This window comes from Lontra canadensis, unplaced genomic scaffold (assembly GCF_010015895.1).
Source record: "Lontra canadensis isolate GAN:19392208 unplaced genomic scaffold, GSC_riverotter_1.0 scaffold48, whole genome shotgun sequence".
Lineage (NCBI taxonomy): Eukaryota > Metazoa > Chordata > Mammalia > Carnivora > Mustelidae > Lontra > Lontra canadensis.
This window is the reverse complement of record NW_022631042.1, coordinates 4,541,890-4,564,966: the sequence shown is the minus strand read 5'-3', so window position 1 is coordinate 4,564,966 and position 23,077 is coordinate 4,541,890. Positions and strand designations below refer to the sequence as shown.

General features: G+C 34.0%; 1 protein-coding gene across 4 annotated transcripts in view; it reads right to left on the bottom strand.

Moving 5' to 3' along the window:
• Nucleotides 1-23,077, bottom strand: part of HGF (hepatocyte growth factor) — a 76,957-nt gene that overhangs the window by 50,046 nt on the left and 3,834 nt on the right. For 3 of the 4 annotated variants that reach the window (XM_032873251.1, XM_032873253.1, XM_032873254.1), the window contains 6 exons: nt 19,494-19,659; nt 15,190-15,302; nt 13,567-13,681; nt 7,782-7,924; nt 1,836-1,956; nt 355-473 (listed from right to left, as the gene is read on the bottom strand). In XM_032873251.1, coding sequence (XP_032729142.1) covers nt 355-473; nt 1,836-1,956; nt 7,782-7,924; nt 13,567-13,681; nt 15,190-15,302; nt 19,494-19,659 — 777 coding nt within the window. The remainder of the gene's footprint in view (nt 1-354; nt 474-1,835; nt 1,957-7,781; nt 7,925-13,566; nt 13,682-15,189; nt 15,303-19,493; nt 19,660-23,077) is intronic. The other variant, XM_032873252.1, reaches the window with a different exon arrangement.

Sequence of the window (23,077 nt, the reverse complement as noted above, 5' to 3'; positions counted from 1 at the left end):
AAGGTCCTTGCTTTTATGGCCCTAATGACATTAGGATACTACACATAATCCTTGATCTTTTTCTCCCTCAGTGTTTTTTTTTTTAATAACATGAGAATGTTTAGGCCTTCACTGTAATTATAAATGTTTTCTGTATATATGTTCACTTGCATATTTATCTCTTTCAAACAATGACTCTGAAAATTCTAAAGATTTGGGTAGAGTTATGTAACACATTCTTAAAATATTAAAACCTACACACACTAAAGCATCAAGTAAAATAGCTGTTAACCTGTCTCACTAATAATCGCCTGCTTAGACCTGTGTCTTAGCCTGTGAGAGGAAAAGGAAGCAATAAATTTGACCTTCACATACCGCACATTTTAATTGCACAGTACTCCCACGGGGTGTCAGGGTCAAGAGTATAGCACCATGGCCTCGGCTTGCCATCAGGATTGCGGCAATAATTATCATCAAAGCCTTTGTCGGGATATCTGCGAACCACACCAAGAAAAGTGTCATGTAAATCTGCCTGGAAACACCACCCACCCCTCAGTTCACAAAATAATGTTCGACCTAGCTTGGCTACTACAATATGGGGGAAGAAAAGATTTCCTGTTGTGCCTTACAAAAACTGCTATTTATCAACTATTGCATCTGTTAGCTTATGTATCTAGTAAGTACAGAATACATCCCTTTTGCTGATAAGTTAGGTCCATTTGGTACCTGTCCACCAGCTGAGGTCCCAAACTGAATCCTCTTCTCACAAAGCCCAATTAAGGAGAGATTACATAAACATGACCTCAGGTAGAATGCTCATTAAGAAAAGGGGTCCTTTTCTGAGGATGGCTCAAAGTTCAAACTGAAAGTTAGGTTCCAATAGTTCTGTTACTAATGATAGCTCAACTTTGAAAATAGAGCCCTTCTAGGTCATGCCCTCTCCTCTACCATGGCAAGAGAGAAACTCCATCACACTAGTCTCTCTATACCTTCCTCCCTTTAAATTAACAAGGTCCTGAATTGGTGACTTGATTTTAATTGCTACCATATTCCTTCTGCACTCACTTAAAAGACAAGAGATACACTTAAAAAAAAACCCAAAACACATAGTTTGAATTTAATTTAAGAGAACAACAAACAAACAAAAAGAAAAAAAAACCACCTTTCAGAAAGGTGGGGATAAAGCTTCCCCTATAATTGTATTTTTATTCTATATAATAAAAATAAAGTAATTTTTTACTAAATATTTCATATGAAATGAATGAACCAAAGTAGACATATTTTTTAAACCATTTTATCTCAAAACCCAATCCTGAGGAGAAAAGTAGATTTGGTGGCATGACTTCTCCAGACTGGCAATTCTAAAATATGCTAGGATAAAGCAACCAAAGAATTATTTGCTTCACCTTGCATTCCCTTCCTATGGGCATAACTTATGTCATGGTGTCACACATGTGACCCCACTTTACCCAGTCACTGAAGATGTGGCTTTAGAAGGACATTAGCTTGTATCTAGCAACAATGCCTCCTCCCATAGCTTGGACTATGGTCATTACTTAATGAGCCTCTGTCTTTTTCCTGCCATGGAAGAGAAAGAGGAAGCTTCTGTTAGTGCTCCCCTTCTGCACCCCACTGATGCTCCTGTGTTCGGGACCATTATGACTTCAAGGGACTCAGTCTACTCAGCAGACACCAGTCAAATGTGTAGCCAGCATTCTCATATACTTCATAAGTCCCTTTGCCCCAAGGCTATCCAGAAAATATGACATAAAGAGAATTTCTAAAGGCAGTTCATCATGGAGCAAATGCCAGTTTGTAAAAAGAATCACTGGAAGGATGATTTGGTAATATTTTACCTTTCTGGCAAGAATTTGTGCCGGTGTGGTGTCTGATGATCCCAACGCTGACAAATCTTGCCTGATTCTGTGTGATCCATGGGACCTCGATAACTTTCCCCATTGCAGGTCATGCATTCAACTAATAAAATTAAAGCATGGCATGTTAATTGCTTCTGACAGAAAAATCAAGAACACCACTTTTCCGTTGAAAGAACATTAAATCATCTCTTTAGCAAAAAGATATTTAGAACAATTTATGTACCACTTTAATGTTGAATTGGGGTCTAATGTCCATGAAGAGTGACATAAAATACTCCCTACAGAGCTCTTCATATAGTTTACATGGTATTTGTGTAGTTAGTGTCATGCATTTTTGCCATAGTACCAGGACGCTACCTTTCTAATTTTTCAATAGCTGTCCAAAAAGCACCCAGAAACTGGAAATATAAGACAGGCCCTTGAGATCTACCCTTTCCTGGTCTAAAATGCACAGAATTTCAGTGTCTATACTGAGAGTAGAATAATTCTCTTCTCTCAATGTACCTCAAAACACATAAATAGGAAATACACAGTTTAAAATGAGTACACATCATGCCCCTAGGTTTAATGCCAAAATCAGGACCAGGTAAACTTGAGAGATCAACTTCAAACATAAGTGTGGTACTATTCAAAGAACAGCGATATTTTAAAAGAAATCATGGCTCCTTTCTGTTCCTGAGTATCCATGTTGAATAACTGGGCAGCCTTACATTCTTATCTAGACTAGGATAGAAGATGACCTGCTATTGAACTCCTTGTACTCACTGTCTTTAAAATGTATAAGCTCGTGTAATTATGCAGGATCCCACTGATGATTCTGTGAGGTTAATTAATAGTTCTCCTCTGGCTGGCCTCTTATGTCACACTGAAAACTCTGAATCACATCAGCTAGCTGAAAATGAGACTTCTCAAATGGACAGGTTGATTTGTAGCACAGCAGGAATCCTGTGGAATAAATCATTGCTTGGCTTTCTTACGAATCCGGCAAACTTCCCCAAACACATCATTTGTATCTTGTGACTACTGACCATCTAACTTTAGCCAAAGCAGAGAACAGATATAAATGTTTAGCTTTATCCGTTGGTATCTGGCCTAATAGGTATTTGTAATAATTTGGGATATAATATTAGAATAATCACTTCTGGACCTTTGATTTTTATAAGCTAATAGAACAGTAACTATTAACTTTCTGAAATATAAGACCGTTTGGCTTGATCCATCTACTTCTTTTTATGTAGCTTAATCTATGAACAAGACAAGAGATGAATTCAGCTTCTTCTCATTCAATTCTGAGATTCCCCACTCTACAGTCAATAAACACCTGAACTATAAATGAGAGGTGCTCTTTTTGGCCAAGGCCATTTCCACAATAACATGTTCAACATGGATTATGCATTAACACATCTCAGCTTTCCAGTTCAACGGGGTACAGATTTATTTAGTTCCCTTCTTCAGAAGAATGCAAGGTTTGATATCTCCACAGAAAATAATGTGGCATTTATCATTCTTTGTTCTTTTGTACTGAATGAAAAAGTAGAATAGAATACTCTGGTCACATGTAAGAAATAAGTGTCCACATGTTCATTCTCTAGCCTTGTATGGTACACAGGAATCAGAAATATATCTTTGTCTCCTTTAGCAGATGCAAGTTGATAAGAGTATATCCCTTTCTAATGAGAGTGAATTAAATTATTTTCTGCAAAGCAGTATTGTGGGGATTAATACAAAACATTTTTCCTAAGCTTTAGGATTTTTAATCTTCTTAAGGGAAAATACTATACAAATTAAACAAATGATTCTATAAGACAACTGCTTTACAAGAATGAGTGTGGTAGATCACTGCTACTCCAAACCTCAATGTACATCAAAGTCACTTTGAGATCTTGTTAATAAACAAATTCTGATTCAGAGGATCAGGACGGGGGTATCCATCATTAGTTCCCAGGGGATACTGATGTTTCTGGTTCTTGGAATTCACATTGAATAGAAAGTGTGTGGATAATTCATTCTACTCTAGAAGTTCTAAGTGTTTGTTGATAATGGCTTTGTAGGAGAGAATGGATTTTATTCAGGTATTGAAGGATGGATGGATTTGGATAAGCTATTATGGAGCAAAATAAAATAAAATGGTACAGAAACATAAATTAGTGTATTATGTTTATAGCAAAGTGAAGAGAGAGTTATGGATGCAGTTGCAGACCAAAGAAGATTTTTAAAAATAATAAAAGTCAGCAAGAATAGCATCAGATTTTGGTAGGCAATGAAAGTTGTTGTTGGGGTGGGAATAAAATGTGTCCTGTGATAGAACTGAGATGATAAGTATATTATAGTTATAAATTCTTTGATTACTCAGTACTTTTAACATATAAGAAATCATTTGACCTTTGCAATGAGGAAAACAAGGCTTACACAAGTTTTAAGGGACTTACCTAAAACAGAAAATTTCAGACTTGTGCCTGGAACATGGACCTTCTGACCACAGTCCAGGGTTCATTCCATTCTTCCTAATAATCTTTTTGTCTCATGTATTTTAATTTGTTTCTTATGCATTCTGATTGGTCATACTTTTAAGATAGACTCTTAGCAATAATTTTAGAAAGTCAATCTTCCTGCCTTTTCAACATTGTCTTCATTATCCCCTCTGCTTTCCTATTCATAACAGTAGGTTGCCCTGTTGTAGTCTCACCTATTGGAGGATGGGTAGAAGGGGAGCAAGTAGATTGGCCATCTTACTCGGGCTGAAAATTTTGTTGTTTCACTATTCCATCAAGCATTAGGTTTCTAGTAAAAATTTCCTCAAGAAAGCCAAGTTTTAACTCATAGTCATTTTTCAAACTTCCAGAATTCTGTGAAAGTTCTAAGTTGTTCAAGCTCAGTCAAGCAGTAGGAATGGAAATCAAGTCCATCTACTCAGGGAGGTAGGTGAAAGTATGATCTATATAACACATAACATACAGTATGATCTATAGAACACTGAGGATCACCCCTCTTCCTCAATGTCCTTTTGGCTCTTTTTTTGCCAGTGTGTTTTCCAATGGTTCTAGCAAGTTCATCCTTTTAAAAACAAAACAAAACAAAACAAAAACAAAAACAAAAAACAAAAGCAAAATACTGTCCCAGGGCACATAAACTCAAACTAAGTAAATGTTTCTATTCATAACTAGTTTTCCTAAATATACCACTGGCCTAAACAAAAGTAGAAAACTATATTAATTACACATGAATTATAATATGAATAGTATTCATTCAACATATTTCTTATCATACTAACCAACTAACTCAAAAATTATTGTGTTCTATTTTTCTCAATTATAAAACTACAAGTGATTTGAGTTTACAGACTAAAACAACTATTTTGAAAATATCTCTCATAAAAATCCATGCTGGTGATTACTTCAGCAAAACTGTCTGTTTGAAATATGGATAGTTTCACAAACCCACAATTATAAGTAATCATTTTATTTAAATCTTTGTTTTTAAAAGTCCCTCTCCACAGAATATGAAATTATACATATAAAGTACATATAAAGTTATAGCATTATTATTTGGGATTTTAAATGTAAGTTATTAAAAATAATGAGTATGGCTTAAGAAATGTATTTACTTGAATATTTGGCAGTCATTAAAAGAGACATCTGTTCCAGTAACTGGTGATTGCTTTGTTCTAAATCCCAAGCAAGTGTTAAAGCAAGAAATCAGATTTTAGATACCTCAGTTTGTCATATTTGAATTAAACATTAGTGCTATTATTTTCTTTACATAATTGTGTAAGCTTCTAAATGTGATAAAAGTATTCATTTTCTCTTGTAATGCTTAATATATTTCAAAGATTAAATTATGAGAAAATAATGTTAATCACTGGATATAAAAAATACTTCTCTTATGAACCAAACTTTCAGATAAATTTCAGATGACAATTTAGCCAAGAGTTTAAGAGAGTTACAAAAATTTCAAGAAATACATCTACATTATTTTGTATATTTTGTATTACTCATTTTAAAATAGCTCTGTTTTTCTCTATTAATGTATTGACAGTGCTTCTTATTTTAGATCCTCTTCAGTAAAATCCTGCTAACGCATTATTCAATATTGTGTCAATTTAAATATCACAACTCAATTCACGCTCCCTGAAATATGTTTAGCCTATAGGGCAGGTGTTGGCTCACTCTTCTCACAGGAGGTTATTCAACTACCATCAGATTTCTGATTACTTCCAGAAAAAGCCTATCTGCAATCTTTAGTGCCATGGTGATCAATAACATCATATGCCATTAATAGTAATGAGCAATGCTCTTTTCTAAGGGAAATATAATAACCTCAAATTATTAAAGGATAATAGAGATGTACATTCTAATGAGATGTTGATAACTCGAAATAAGATTTTTCCAATTACTTCTTTTCTAGCATGTTTGTTCTACGTTGTCTTATCAGTCCAGATCTATGCCAGTGTATTTTGATGAAGTTTCTTGTAAACCAGGGTTGAGACATCATATTCCCACATGAACTAGGCAGGTAACATAAATGCTCAGCTATTTAAAGTTCGACCAAATTACCTTCCCTTGAAAATACTTTCCCAGGTCAAAAAAAAAAAAAAAAATCACTAAACAAAACTCCTTGCAATGACTTTCAACCTCAGAAAACTGTGATAGTGGAGAGCTCCCCCAAAAAAGTAGGGTTTTTTCCTTCCATGTGTAAATTTAAAACAAGTATTAATTACAGATTTATTCATACAAAACAGACTTGTTCATAACGTTATCACAGATCAGTTTATTATTTTTAAAAGAGAAGAAAACAACGAAGAAGTTATAGTGAACAGAATATGATATGGAATGGAAAGTAAGAATTTACAAACAGAGATGGAACTGGCTCTAGCACATGAAGTCAAGAATTTTAAATAACAACAGAAAACAAATTCACCTTCTCCATGACAATTCGCTAACAATGGCCTTTTTATGTGATCAATATCGACCTAATATTAAATGGATATTTATGGAAAAATAGTTTAAAAAATTGGGTTAATAACAAACAGGTAAGATATCTTACTATAAAAAATTGGACAGCGTCCCAGCCGCCCTCTACCCCCAAGTATTTCAAAATCCGACTAAATTTCTATCAGAACTTAATCCATGTTTCATTTGGATTTTTAGAATTTTAGTTTCTGACAGAACTGAAAAGCCAGCTGTTCGGTAGACAGGCAACTAAGAAAAGTGAAACCACATACAATGCTGAAGTGGTTACTCTTCCTTCTTGTCAGGCCTTCAGTTTTCCAGTGCAAGAGTGAGGACAGGGCCCCTTTATGCTGTGAGGGGAGGTAAAAACAGACATGGCCTTAGGGTGCCTGCCTTCAAGACAGCGTGGGCTCTATGGCTTTGATCTCTTCAGGTACTATTCTCAGTGGTGTGTAGTGTCAGTCTATGTATCAGATTTGCTTTTCACCAGAAGGCACACAACCCGATCGAACTTCCAGCGACCCCTCCCCATATTCTCTTCTGGGCTCATATACTCTGGCCAACCACTTCCGGGTAGGTTTGACAAAATTTCTGCAGAAGCAGGTGCTGGATGAATAGAATTAGCATTACTCTTAAAGAGCTAAGCTTCCTTTGGCTCCTTTCAGGTGACATGTGGGAAGAGACTGTGAGGTTTGTGAACTCAAGACAGTAGGTGAGGAAGCCCAAACTTTTACTCTCCCCAGAGAGATGCCTCAGGCTCCGTTGAAATTCAAACTGATAACCCCTTTGTATTAATCTGATGAAAAATCAGTTTTTAAAATATCGTGTAAAAATGCTCAAATAATTATCTATAGTTGCATTTGAATGAACAACATATTTATTACGGTTTGATTCATCTCTGTTAACCTTTAATGCGAGTTGCAGTTCTACAGAAAGCGGGAGCAGAGTGCCCCACACGGCATTCAGGTTCATTTACCTTCTGAACACTGAGGAATGTCACAGACTTCGTAGCGTACCTCTGGATTGCTTGTGAAACACCAAGGTCCCCCTTCTTCCCCTCGAGGATTTCGACAGTAGTTTTCCTGTAGGTCTTTACCCCGATAGCTCGAAGGCAAAAAGCTAGTTTTAAAATGATAATCATTACAGTATAAGAGCATGCAACTTTATTTTGGGCCTCTTAATTTTACTCATTAGTGGGCAAGTTTTTCCTGAAGTACAGAAATCCTTTATTCTACCTCAGACCTCCATATCTATTAACTTGAACTCTATCATTCTCATCCACCCTTAAGATACTTAAATTTTATAAATATTTACCTGACCAAATTCCCACATTCAACATCATTAACAATGACTAATCTCTGGAGTAGCTAATAGCGAATCATTCTAGAACCTAACTGACTTTGTTCGAACCACAATTTCAAAGCTCCCCTCAAAGACAGCACGTGATTGAGCAAGGCCACGGAGGAGAGAATGGAAGAAACACTGCAGTCGACCTTGAAATCTCACTATTACACTGCTTATCCGAGATAATTACTTGTTTATTCCTTTTCTCATGAAGAATAGCCCTCTTTTTTTCTGCCCAGCTGAGAAACAGGTTGATGAAGTGACACAAACAAAAAGGTCTAGAATCAAATTAAACCTGGATTCAAATTTCAGTTCTCTCTTTAACTAACTGGAGACCCCAGCAGGTAAATTAGACTCTCTCAGCTTTTTAGCTTACCTGCACACGGAGTATAACCGTAACTTACAGCATCTTACGCTTTTTAGGGTGTTTTTGAGAAGTTCAAAGAGATGACAGAGTAATCAACATTCAATAAATGCTACTTATTATTAAGCTCAGTCCATTTAGTAGTGTTTACCCTGTCACAGTGAAAAACAGAATTATTTATTCTCTTCAAAAAATGAGCAATCTTCACTGCAACTGGGGTTTAGTGGATTAGTGCTTCCAGACTGTGTTTGTAACAGTTTGCCACTGGGTGCAGAGACTATAATGCATTGCCTTCTTTTGAAATTTGTAATGCCCTAGTTATAGTTTTATCAGCATAAAGTATTTCAACACAAAATCAGAAAAATCCAACGGCTTTTTCATTCGTTTGTACTGCTTGTGGCATTGGCCTCGATGCTTTCTTCTGCTGGACTGATTGCAAAAAAATCTTGTAAGGAAGAATATATACCATGGGTGACGCTAAACTTTTTTTGAAAATCCAGTTACATTTTCGATACTCAGTTCATTATTGCTATAAAGCTTTATTTGTACTCTTAGTATTTCTGAGTTTTGACTTGTACTTCTAAGTGAAGTCAAATGTGTTTCTGATCCATTGAAACTTATTTAGACATCATTGTTTTTTCGTTATGTTGTGCCACAAAATGTATATGGGTATGCGCTGGGTACCCAGAAATATTTCATAATGACATTTTTTCATTTGGACATGAAATATGCCAAAGTTAAGTCCTCAGAAAATATAAATTATTGGTTAAAAAAGTCTACTTTAAGAGACTTACTACTAACCAAACATTTTCAAAGAAACTAGTATTATAAATATTATGAAATTCCAAAATGTCTTTAGATAGAATTTATATCCTTGCTTCATTAGCATTTTAAATGTGGGGAAACAAAAATTAAACATCAGGCCATATCATTGATGTAAATTGTAATACAATTAACGCTAATCATGATTTCACAGTTTCTAACAGTAATTTTAAAATAAAAAGAAGGCATGTTTTTTATTAATTTTGGCCCTTTTATTCCAGAATAGCTTAAGATACCTTTTGTTTGTTCCACTGCTTGAAATTTTCTTACAGTTTTGCCAGTTTTCCAACAACTTTTCATAATAAATTTCTAATGAAATACTCATTTTTCTGACAGAATCAAAACTGACTTTTACTTCAGATTGTTTTTTGTAAAGAAATGCATAAATTTATCTAAAATGCTCCTATAACTCTATTTTATGAAAAAAAAAAAAAACTTGGCATAGTAGAGTAGAAAGAATAAATTATTGTTAATCATAAAATCTACATTGTTGCCCCCAAAATAACACTTGGCTACTTATATGACACTAATCTTTAGTCCCTACCTAATTTATTTATTCTTTGCTTTTCACTTCTTCACTTATAAGATATATGGCGTGAATTTATTATAAGGTCCTTTTTGCCATTTTATGTACTGAGTTTACTTAGAAGAAATGAAATAATGGATTTAGTTAAAAATCAATGATTTTGGAGTAGACCTTTGTTGTATACACACACACACACAAACACACAGAGAACACATATACCTTGCCAGTGGATTTGTAAAGCTAAAAAGAAGCTGTAAAGAAGTAGTGAATGAATCAGTCAATGGTTTAGTAGTAAAAATACAAGTAAGAAGAGAGAAAAAGTAGAAATCAAAATAGATATGGCAGAAATATGAATAAAATTTTCTCACTGGGGCACCTGGGTGGCTCAGTGGGTTAAAGCCTCTGCCTTCGGCTCAGGTCATGATCCCAGGGTCCTGGGATCAAGCCCCGCATCGGGCTTTCTGCTCGGCAGGGAGCCTGCTTCCTCCTCTCTCTCTGCCTGCCTCTCTGCCTACTTGTGATCTCTGTCAAATAAATAAATAAAATCTTTAAAAAAAAAATTTCTCACTGGAACTAATAAAATTCAACTGAAAAGGAAAGGTGCTGCTTTCCATGATTCTATGTCAACGCATATGAAATTTCTTTTTAAGACATTCATGACAGTCTGGTCATCTCTTTCTTCATCCTTTGGTGTATATGGCTTTTTATCCAAATTAGCTGATTTTCTTTTGTGTCCTGAGGTATAGCCTTCTTTTCTTTAGCATGCTATTCTTGGCCAAGGGATGAAGCCAGCCCTGCTCTTTCCACTTTTATATGTTCATTCAACCAATGTTGAATTACACACAAGTCCTTTGCCAGTCAAAGGCTCTGTAATAAACTTTTAGTCACATATATACTATTCGTGGTTCTTTGTCATTGTTAGCAAGGCTTTAAGAGAGAGAAGTAAAGAAATATTTAAAGTTTAGTAATATCATCATATACTTTGAATTATAAATTGGTTCTTCTGGGTGCTAGTCACCTTTTCTTTTCTTTTAATATAAACTGCATTTATGGGAAACTTGATCTATTCCATCATCTGCTTCATTAATGAATGCTGGTGGCCAGTGAAGGATATAGATGTAGATATCGAGTCACCTGATTTTCTGGTTAAGCTTCTATACTAATTTCATCATCTATCATCATCTTCCCATTAAGCTACTTGTAAAATATTTCAATTTAGGAGTCAACAATAAATCACTCTTCCAGACAGGTATATGTATATTTTTTCCATTTCTCATAAAGTTAATCTTTAGGTAACACTTAACTTAAAAGTGTAAAGTTTTCATGCAGATAAACCAATAATCTGCTACTCGATAAAATTTAAGTGTTACCATTGTTAAACAAAAAAACAAACAAAAGAAGATTTGATTAATATACAAGATCTTCTCAGCCCTAAATCTCTATATCACAAGGAAATGTTTGTTGGTAAAATAGCTGATTGGACTGGGAAGCCAGTTCCCAGGGAGATCTATTTCACATGTACTCTTCTCACACAGAATCACAATCATAGAGAATTTGGGTTGAAATAAGACCTCTACTGGGTCAGTCCAGTGCACTCAACTAGGGTAGGATTGATTTCAAATGCTATTCCTTTGTTCATGAAAAACTTAGATTGATCTATTTAAATAAAATCTTTTCCTCATATGGTGTCATGGGAGTCACACCATGCAAATGCTTATGAGGGAAGAAACCAATTATATTGGATTTTTTGCTTTGTAATATAATGCTATGTTTCAGAGGTATTTGTGTGTTATTGTAAGTAACTAATTTGGGGCAAAAATTAGTTGTTTTCTGTTACTAGAACCCTGTAAGCTAATCAGCTTAGATACTTACTAGCGAGTGTTAAATTAGGCCAGAATCACAGGTTTGATTCCAGTGTGGAGCAACTAACGCTTTTTCTTTATAGATGGGACAATTAACTCATGTCTGTTTATAGAAGTAAAATCATCGGGGCGCCTGGGTGGCTCAGTGGGTTAAGCCGCTGCCTTCGGCTCAGGTCATGATCTCAGGGTCCTGGGATCGAGTCCCGCATCGGGCTCTCTGCTCCACAGGAAGCCTGCTTCCCTCTCTCTCTCTCTCTCTGCCTGCCTCTCCAACTACTTGTGATCTCTCTTTGTCAAATAAATAAATAAAATCTTTAAAAAAAAAAAAAAAAGAAGAAGTAAAATCATCTTGCATAATTATGCCCCTCAAAAATGAATGAAATGATGGGGTGCCTGGGTGGTTCAGTGGGTTAAGCCTTCGGCTCAGGTCATGATCTCAGGGTCCTGGAATCGAGCCCCACATCAGGCTCTCTGCTTAGCAGGGAGCCTGCTTTCCCCTCTCTCTCTGCCTGCCTCTCTGTCTACTTGTGATCTCTCTCTCTTTCTGTCAAATAAATAAATAAAATCTTCAAAGAAAAAAAAATGAATTAAATGAGATAAAAAAGTGAATTAATCAAGGCAAAGTCATCAACATTATTGCAAAAACAAGTCACAGTCTGTGTCCTACTGCTCAGTGTTTCATGCTCTATTTTATGTTAAAAACGCAGGTTATACAGTGACACTGGCTGGGTTCACTTTCCGGCCAGAGCACTTACTAGTTGTGCATGACCTTAAAAAGTTCCTAAGGCTCTTTGTTCTTCAGTTTCACTGCATATAAAACAGAATTAATAAAACCACCCACTATGTGGTTCTTGGGGGGATTAAATGAGATAAACAAGATAGACTGCTCAGCAAGGTACTTGGCTCATGGTAAACTAGATCTTCCAATACACTTACTAACCAGGGAGAACTGTTTTAAACTTAGTTCCTGTCCAAATTATTTGTGAAATAAATCCTGAAAAACTGGGGCTAAATTTAGTTCTTTAGTGAGTATTAGAAATCTATGTTTCCTCCATGATGATTAAAACTCTCAGACTAATGAACACATGGATGCTGTGTTTACTCATCTTTAAATAGAATCCATCTGTTATAATGAACACAATTCTTCTCTGCAGTGTAGACATTTAATTTCCAAGCAATGAGAAGTTTTCTCAAGTCATTAGGCAATAGGTAAAATGGGAAAGCTGGTCAGTCTCTGGTATGAGTTATTAGCAGAGGTTCTCAGTTTTGTCTGTACTTTGGAATCATCTAGGGAGCTTTAAAAAACAAAATGCCAGTGCATGGGTTATTCCCCTAAAAGATTCTAATTTAATTGGCCTGTGTTGATGCCTGGGTGGTGAGATTTGTTAAGGGCTCATAGAAGGTGATTTTTAAAGTGTAGCCAAGGTTGTGTACCACCATAGTTAAAGTACAGTCAGTCCCTGGCTCAGGACAGAATCTGATCCATCATTTTTATATCAGGGTCAACCTCTCCACTCCAGCTGCAGAGTGCTGTACTTTCTGGAAGGCAAAGAGAGGAGGGGGGAAAAATTTTTTTTAATCACCTTTTCATTACTTCCTCACCAACACCAAGATGTATGAGCTGACAGTTTTTAGGTAAGATACCGTTAGGCTTCATCTTCATGATAAATTTATTCATCTTTGAATCTCAGTCATGAATTCACGTAATCCTTGGCTTAATGCAATTCAGCAAAATTGGCCATTATTATAGAACCATAGGATTATTCTGAAGGACTCACAGGAGATTGCTAACACACATGTAAAATAGAAAGGTTCTACCCTCTTTTTTTCATGCTTTGCTTACCTGTGTTCATGAGGGATCATGGAATTCCAGGGCTGGCATTTGATGCCACTCTTAGTGATAGATACAGTTCCCTTGTAGCTACCTCCTTTACCAATGATGCAGTTTCTAATGTAGTCTATCAGAAGAAAGCAGGGAAAAATTTTATAACTATGTGTAACATATGTTATATATATTTAAAAAGAAAAGAAAATTCTATCCAAATCTTTAAGTATTTAATGTTTATAAGTTCTCTCAAATCATACTGACATTTCTTACCTACAGTTTCTACTATTTTCAAAACAATACATTTCAGAATAATACAAAACAAGAAAAAGACTTCTGAGAAGTTTTAACTTTATGACTATATTCCTGGATAACAGCAGAGATTAGTCTATGTACTTAATGTAGATTAGGCCATATACACAACTGGCCAGGCAAACTTAATTTGACAGAATGATTTGCTCAAATATACATACTATTTTAAGAAAATGTTAAAAATAAAAATTAAATAATATGTAAAATCTATTCAACTCAAAGGGTTACTTTAAGATAATAAAAATAACTATCTTATATTTATCTTAATAAAATTGTATAGGTTTTTGTATATGCGTCTGTGTGTATGTCTAAGTGACAGTTGTATTACATTGATTCTTATTTTCTATATTTTTGTTAACTATTTGGCTGCAAAACTATAAAGCAATTCAATTTAAACAAACTATATATTCCTATTAAATAATAGTATATACAGTTACTAGAAACCTAGAAAATTAAAAGGTGATCTTATACTAGATCATAAATTATGATTAGGATTTATATGTAGAGGTCATCTTATTTTCTTTTTTTTAGGATTATCTTATTTTCTATCATAAATTAATTTTAATTTAAGTGTCTATGTTTTTAACAGGGAGATATTTGTGTATATTACCAAATACTCAAATTTAATGACACAATACAATTTAAGAAAATACTTAACTTGAAATAAATACTATTATCATAAATATAATCCATAATTATTATTTCATGTGATAAGAGATTTATTTTGTAAAACTCATATTTATTTAACATTCTCCAATTATTTCCTTGATATAAATCTGCTTTGGACCAAAGTAAATACCTGTGAATATAGTATCAGATAAACAAAATAGACACATTAACAAATAATATAATGTCAATTCTTCTTTTAAAGATTTTCAAAGTATATAATTAGGAAAAGACACAACTAATATTTCAAAATCTCCACATTTTATTATCAGCAATCACCACCATGACAGATTAGTTACCCAAAGTTTTTAACATTTAAAATACTATGTAATAAGATCAAAATATACTATAATATAAGGTGTTTTAAACTATTAATTTAAGGTGGCACTTTCTAAAATGAACATGGACAACATCAGTTCTAGGATATGCTCTTAGAAATAAAGAGGGAGGGAGCAGTCAAATTACGGGAAGTTTGGGAAATACTCTCTTTAAAATATCATATTGAAATAGTCAAGACACTAGTATACTCTCTTAAAGGACTAATTGACTGCGTAACAGATCCAGCATATAATAGAAAAATTAGTGGGAAAGAGCACTGTGACAGAAAATTACATATATTTTATGCTTTATATTGTTATGAAATATTTAGGGAGAACCAGTTACCTTTGTTTTCATAGAGATCAAATTCATGACCAAACTCTTTTTTCACTCCACTTGTCATGCTATTGAAAGGGAACCAGAGGCATCGTTTCCTTGCTTTATCAAAAACAAAGGCCCTGAAAAAAATATCTAAATGAAAAGAAGGAATACTACAATTTATATAGTTTTTAAAGAATGGGTACATGATTTAACCAAGGAGGGCAATATAAAAGGAAACACACAGTTATATATGCATAATAAAAACATGAGTGATATTTGAAACTACCATTTTGAAGGCCAAATAAGAAAGAACAAAATTAAGTTTTCATATGTGTAGATTTCAATATAAGAATACTATTTAGATATGTTCTCATTACTTTAAACAATGTGTAGAAAAATGAAGTCTTAAACAAGCAAAATCAATATATAACACAACTGCCTGGATTATTTCTGAAGACTTTTTTTGTAAGTACACAGCAAGTGGGAAGATTTTGTTTGTAAGTATGTACAAATGATTATATCTGATATATCATGAATAATTCCCAAAGTTTGTAATTGTGTAAAGTATATTCTAAAAGGATATTTCCTAAAATGTACTAGACAAATCACAGTCCAGGAGATTCTCCTGGCAAAAGGGATCTGAAATCAAATGTCTGTAAAATTTTGCATATTATATCCCTTCTTGGTGAGTTATAAAACATGGAAGCTTATTAAAGGCTATGAAAATCTTGTATCAGGATCAGTGTTTATGTAAAGCAATGTTCCCTAAATAGACTTGCTTGCTAGGTATTTTTAATTTAAAAAATCTATTAATATCACATTGCATATGCTCTTGATATATCTGTCTTGAAGAAAATTACTAAAATGTGTCACTCCTACAATCATCATTCCTATAGCTAAGTATGATATTGGGTTTTGTTGTTCACTAAAAAATGTCTCTCTAAACAAAATGATAAGTAGGAAAAAACACTTAACTGAGAATAGTAAAGAACTTGATAAAATTTTCAACATATTAAGTGTTACCATGTCTTACAATGTAGAAAATGAAGTGGAAATGTAGAAATGTAGAAACTGAACTGTTTACCTTCCTTTAAGAAATAGTATTAAAACTCCTCACTATGTTTGTGCTAATTACAGTGCCACCACCATTAGTTTAAGTAACTAATTAAAAGAAATACAGATTTTCTAAGAATAATGATTTTTTTCATTTCTAATCCATATAATATCTTTTAAGAACACATATTTTTCTCATAATTTTAGATATTCCAAGCTAGTCCCTTATTTCTTAGTAATTGCCAACTTTTAAATAATTTTAAATACGGAGAAATAACTTTTATGAAACACAAAATATGTTATAAAATCATTTAAAGTATTTTACCTATGATCTCATATTCTTATATAGTACATTTTATTCAATATCCAAATAACTTCAAAAAATTATATGCATAAACTTTGAGCTTTGACTTACACATTGAAGATTTGAAATATCTAACTACAAGAACATCTTACAGCTGAAATTGTAATTAAGAGCAAATCATAAAAAAGTATATTTTTGCAGAGCTGGCAGGTAACTTGAGAGGATTGGCTATTAATAGACTTGAATTTTGATCTGGTGGACTGTAGCCTTATGCAATACATGTTAAATTCTCTATAATGTTATTATAGCATGCTGTGGGTATGTTAAATGACTTTGAAGGCATAGTAATTAGAAAAAGACGACATATAAAAAAACTAAACAGACATCTAAAACCAAATGTTAAAGTTACAGTTGCTACTTTACTTCACATTAAAATAAAGTTGAGCCACACATATATAATTACTTTTCTATGGATAATATGGCTTTGACATGAGAATGACTTGGAGGTGATTCATGAGCCCCATCAGGAACATGCAAGATTTGTTTCCATGAATACACACAGGCAATTCCATCTGACAAGTGGGTAACCAAGTTTCCAGTTTTGCTGACTTGACTTCACCCTTTTTGTTCATTCCATTACAATGCCATATTCTCTCAGAAAAGTATTTCCTTGAATCACTTCACACCTCCAAATAGACTGGATCCAAAAAGCAGATTCTAGAGTTGCATCTTCTTTTAAGTTTGACTTTAAGAGTCTTTATCTTATCCTATTTTAATTATTATATTCCTTTCAGTAATTTACTTTGTCTAGTTTCTAGTTGTTTACAGCAGGTAGGCAATTCCAGTACCAGTTACTCAGTCATGGGTGGAAGAAGAAAGCCTCGTATTTTCTTCTCTTGAGTCAAGTCATGGATAGCAGTTTTCTGAGGAGCTTAGAATCAGGCATTCTGGTCCTCTTTCCTACCCAGCAAAAAAGAACTTCGATCTCTGTAAAATCAATATTGTTGATACCTTCTCAGGAGGAGATCGTGTTTGAGAATGTTCCACCCCTCACCCACTGAATCACAGATGTTTTCACACAGCATTGTTGGTGTTTTCCAAGCACTTTGCATATTTGCCATTGTCTTTCAATGACTCTAGTCCATTTAACAAGCCTGCAAAAAGATCCTTTAATTCATTAAGAATCTAATTTCAGAGTATCACAATATGTCCATTCAGTTCTGAACAACCAATGTATTTAGTGATTGCAAATACATGTGCATATATATAGACAAGTGAGAAGGATGACACATTTCTGGGCAGAAGAATTCTTTCTGTACAAAGATATTATACATGTGGTTTTCTGCACAGTTTGCAGTAAATTTGAAAGCTAAATGTAACTCAACCAGAATATAGTAGGAAAGTATGAAACCTCATATACATGGGATATGCAAAGATTAATCAAGTTACATGTGTTCTCTAATGCAGCAAAATCATCCTAGTTCCTCCTAAATAAAACATAGGGAAGGTTTTTGTTTTATTTTGCTTTCTAGAGATAAGGTTGACTAAGGTGAAAATGAAAGATAATAATACTTTCCTTTCTCATGGATTCAGGACACTGTATTTTCAAGTTCAGAGTTAAAAATAAATAATAAGATGAAGTTCTCCCATTTCCCTTGCCCCACCTTCCCAAGCCTGTGAGGTGAAAATACAATAAATCCAACCTCCTCAATTATCAGAATATCACCATAAATCTACACAGCTCTGATGTTGATTGAGAGTAGTTTTCTCTAATTTATTTTTAACAATCTCAAGGCATGAAAGTCAGGAAAAGAAACAGAATTATCATAGGAATATACTTGCAAAGTCAATTCCCCACTCCACTTGCCAGGAAATATCTCCCTGAAAGTGGCAGTTTGGCAATAAAAATACTTTCAGAGGAGCTGTAAATGAATAGAAGGGAGATAGTCTGTCCTCCACTACATCTGTTGAGGACCTCCTCTGACCAGGTCCTTTCCCCCAGGCCCGTAAGTAACACTCATTTCTCTGAAAAAGGTAAAATGAGATTAGCATCGCTTGCCACAGCATTACTAAAATGGGTTCACATTACATGTCACTGTCCAAATGCAGTAGAGTAAAATTCAAAACTGACAGGATATCATGCACAGTCCTGTAAAAAACAGAAGGAAATAGGGAATAAATGGGTATAAAGCAAATGAGGGGATGGGAATGTTTACAAAGAATGAGGATTGCATTTTCTTCTGGCAATTCAGAAAACTATTCACATGCACGAGTCTCCTTTGTGGCCCAAAACTCCCAAGTCTTATCCTTGAGATCGTTGGCAAAGTAGGAAGGAATTCTTCCCTATGATGTTATACAGGGAATTTCAAATGATAAGAAAACCCTCCATTTGGATCCCCTCATACCTCTTTGAATCTTTCTTTAACTTTTCACCTGAAACTTCATCATCACTACACCTAACTCCTTTTGAACAGCCTTTGCTGCTGACACCAATCCTTCTATTTTTTTTTTAATCTAATTCTCTCAACACTTTTTATTTAAATCCCTAAAGACAATGATTTAAGTTGCAGTAAATTCTGGCTCTGATCCAACTTATATTCTGAAAATTCCTTCCCTCCTCTTGCAAGAAAAAAAATTTACTCTGAATAGAATATTTTAAAATGTTGGATAAAAGGCAATCTAATGGAATTTTAGTTTCTAAAGTCCAACTGTTCATAAGATGAGAAAACACAAATTCCATAACCAAAGGCACTCTGAGTTCTAAAAGATACGTGTATATGTGCTCTCCTTTACTCATATTTCCATCAACTTAGAGCTACATTTTCTGTTATAATGAGTTAAGACTAAAGTCAAACTTATGCTTTTAAGGGCAAATTACACTGAATACAAAGGAAAAAAAAAAAACCCATGATGATAATTAGTAGATGCTATATTTGGATAGTTATCCTAAGAACAAAATGAAGCAACTTACTTGCAAGTGAATGGAAGTCCTTTATTCCTAATACATCTATTGGCACATTGGTCTGCAGTGTTCATTTTTTTTGTTTTTATCTTCAGTAATGGGTCTTCTTTAATTAGAGTAGTCTTTGCTGACTTTTTGAATTCATGAAGTGTGTTTCTTCTTTTCTTCTGTCCTTCTATTAATAATAATAATTTTTTTTTAAAAAATGAAGGAAAAGCTTTTAAGGCTCATATAGAAAAAAATCTCCTTAAGGATCATCCACAAGATAGTGATTTTATCTGAGAACATTCTAGAGCTCCAAGGATTGGGGGTGAAGTGAGGTGGGGATTGATACTCTTGGATAGTTAAGAGCAAGAGAAGAATATTGTAAGCACTGAAGAATAAGTAACTTGTCATATAGGGTCACTCATCTACATACTTTGAAATGAAATATGCTTTTAAAAATTTGGACAGAGTTCACTCTACAGAAATAAATGACATGATATTCTCCAAACAGTATGAAAGCAAATGCCCAGGCATATCATATCATGCTCTATAATTAAATTTGTCATTTCCTTCTACAGTTGGTCTTTATGTAAGTTATAGTATTAATTAGATAAGTCAATTCAATTACACATGAGAAACTTCTCACTAAAAATGGTGCAATGGATAAATTCTTCTGGCTCGCTTTAAACTATTTCATATTATTCATATTTTAGCCCTTCTCATTTCCTACAGAAGTGTTTTCTGTGCTTGGGGGCACTATTTCTTAAGTATAACTGAATTGTTTGTCTTGAAAGTAAGCCAAATGCTATAAATCAAATGTATGTAAAACTTCAAGCTTTAATGTAGCAATATCATTTTTCTTCATGAGTGTATTCTACAAGGCCCCTAGATAATCTAGCACGAAGCCTCCTATTAAAAATGGGAAAAACAGAACTAAAACATCGTAAGGACTTAATCTTATAGATGACTTTAGAGTATCAAGAACTACTGCTTCATTCTTGATGTGCCCAAAGTTACCTAGTTTCTAGTGATGGTTACCATCTTCAAAATGAGGATCAAAATGTCTAAGAGACTGCATCTGTTGTACAATAAGGATGGGCATGATTGTGCCTCTCCTCTGCCTGCCAGTTCTTTTGAACATCCTTATAACAAAGGCAGTAATAATATATTCATTTTAAGATGAAGAAGCCAAGACACAGGGAAAAATTAATTGCCCATTTAGCAAACCTCATATGAAACCCAGCTGGCTCACTTCAGAACCCCCAGCCCCCACTCTTTAACACTCATGATGCCATCTTTAAAAACAATTCTAAGTAGGTAGAAATATGGCTTATAAATATTTTCTGAGCTATCAGTAGAGAAGAAACTTGGATGCTCAAACAGGAAATGCATTCCTGGTCTTTATATGTGGTGAAATGTGCCAAGAAAAGAAGGTGAAAATTTTTGTGCAGAAAACTTGGAAATATGGCTAGCAGAGTGAGGTACAAACAATGGCATCATACCCTCAATTTGCCAGCAACCACTGGCTCCAGCTGGTTCATTAAACATGCAGATGCTAATCATTAATGTCCAGCCTAACCTGAAGTCCACAATAAATAAAAGAAAACATGAAGTCTCTAAATTTCTGGTCCTCTGTAAAACTCTACAGCACAATCACCAAAAGACTGGTACTAATTTCTGTAAAAATGTTTTCATTTTTAACTTTTCTTTGCCCTACAAGATGGAATGGCCATGGTACAACAGATATAATTTAAAAGACATTTTAACATAGAAATTCATTCAACCAAATAATCTATCAACATGTTATTTATTGAGTGTGGAGCAAATGACTTGCATAATGTTGGCAGACAGATGATAATCCTGGGCATTCTTACCGACTTGCCAAATGACTTTGTTTAATTACCTGAAATGCTAATATACCAATGACTCAGTCTACTAAAATAAAAGTTATGTTATATTTGAAGCTATTTAAATTATAATTATTAAGTAAATATTTAGACATTAATTTGGATAAAAATGTTATGAATATGCAAAGTTTCAGCTTTGTTTTTGAAATTCCATTCTTTAATTTCTGACACAGAAAAGAAATTGTTATTCTCCCAAGCAAAGAAGTGGTATAATTCTTTTCACATTTTGGTTTCTGCCACAGAACCATGTTAATGGAAGATATGTCTCTGCATTAGGAGTTTCTTCCTTTGACCATAGTGCACTATATCTTAAGTGCTGTGAAGTGTTTCACAGAATAGTAATCATCTGATTTCCTATGTAAATTGGAGTATTTCTTAGAAACAAATAGTAGTTTATGGAAGCTGAAAATCTATTAAATAAAACTATATAGAGATATGTGGGTTATATACATATATATATTTCTCAAATAAATTCAGTTACCTAAAAATATAGAATTAAAATCGGCCTGATGAATAATGTGTTTATTATACATATCTAAATGTGAGAGAAGAGCAGAAAACTAAATTTAAAAGCCTGAGGCAAACATTAAATTCAGAAATGTATTTTACTAATTAGCAAATAAAACAGAACCCTTTGTGGATGCTCCAGTTTCTTGGCTCAATACCATGCAATATGAAGGCAAGTATTGAAGACTACTGTAGAGAAAAGAGGTCTCTGTGGGATTGTTCGTTGTGTTTAATCCTACTGATCCTCTGTTGTCCTATTGAGATGTGTTAATGTGTGACTATACCTCATAAAAGTAGTCTAATTCTTGCTTGTTGATAAGTTTTTCCATCACCTCTTTCATCTAAAGATCAAAAAGCATTCAGAAAAGCAAGTAAATCTATGATTTCCCTTTACTAGATAATAGGATATAATAGATAATAGATAGGAGTGAAAAGCTTGTATGGGGCTACAGAGCTAACCAAAGGCAATGGGAACCAGATACCAGAATCCTCTTTTCACTATTTATTTCTCATGATTTAGAAGCTTTCCTTTATAATTTAGTCATTTCTACTGGGTCAGTAACAAATTACTCAAAAATGTGAAGTTCAAGCTCGTTGTACATCATATAATCCAGGCATCTATAAAACTAATTTCTTCTTCAATAAAAGAAAAATTTAAACAGGCATCTAAAAGACAGCATGTCAAAATAAAACTCCTTTTCTGAAAAGATTTCCAACTTTTTCTTCCATATGTATTAACAACTGATGATTGTTTTACTGAAAATTTTCAGTTAAAAGATCAGCTTAATTTGGGAAGAAACTAACTAAAACAAAAACAAAAACAACAACAACAACAAAAACCACCACTTTGGATCAGATTTTTCCGTACTTTGTGTGTGTGTGTGTGTGTGCATAATTATTAGTTGAAGTTTAAAAACAAAATAGTGAAATGAAATCAAAGGGTGAGAGATCACTGCAACTTTGTCATGCTTTCTTGTACTTTAAATTACAACTCCTTTCTCCTCATCTCCCAGTATGGGAAAACATTCTGGAAGCTATATTTCCTGAAGAACCAGAAATCCCTGTTTTAGAGCTGAAATCATTAGGATCTTAGTGAAAACCTACAAACAGAAAGTAGGGTCAAATGTATCAAGGTGCTTGAAGAAAGACACATTTCTCCCTCTGGTCCCTGGCCTCACACTCATTTCTCTCAGT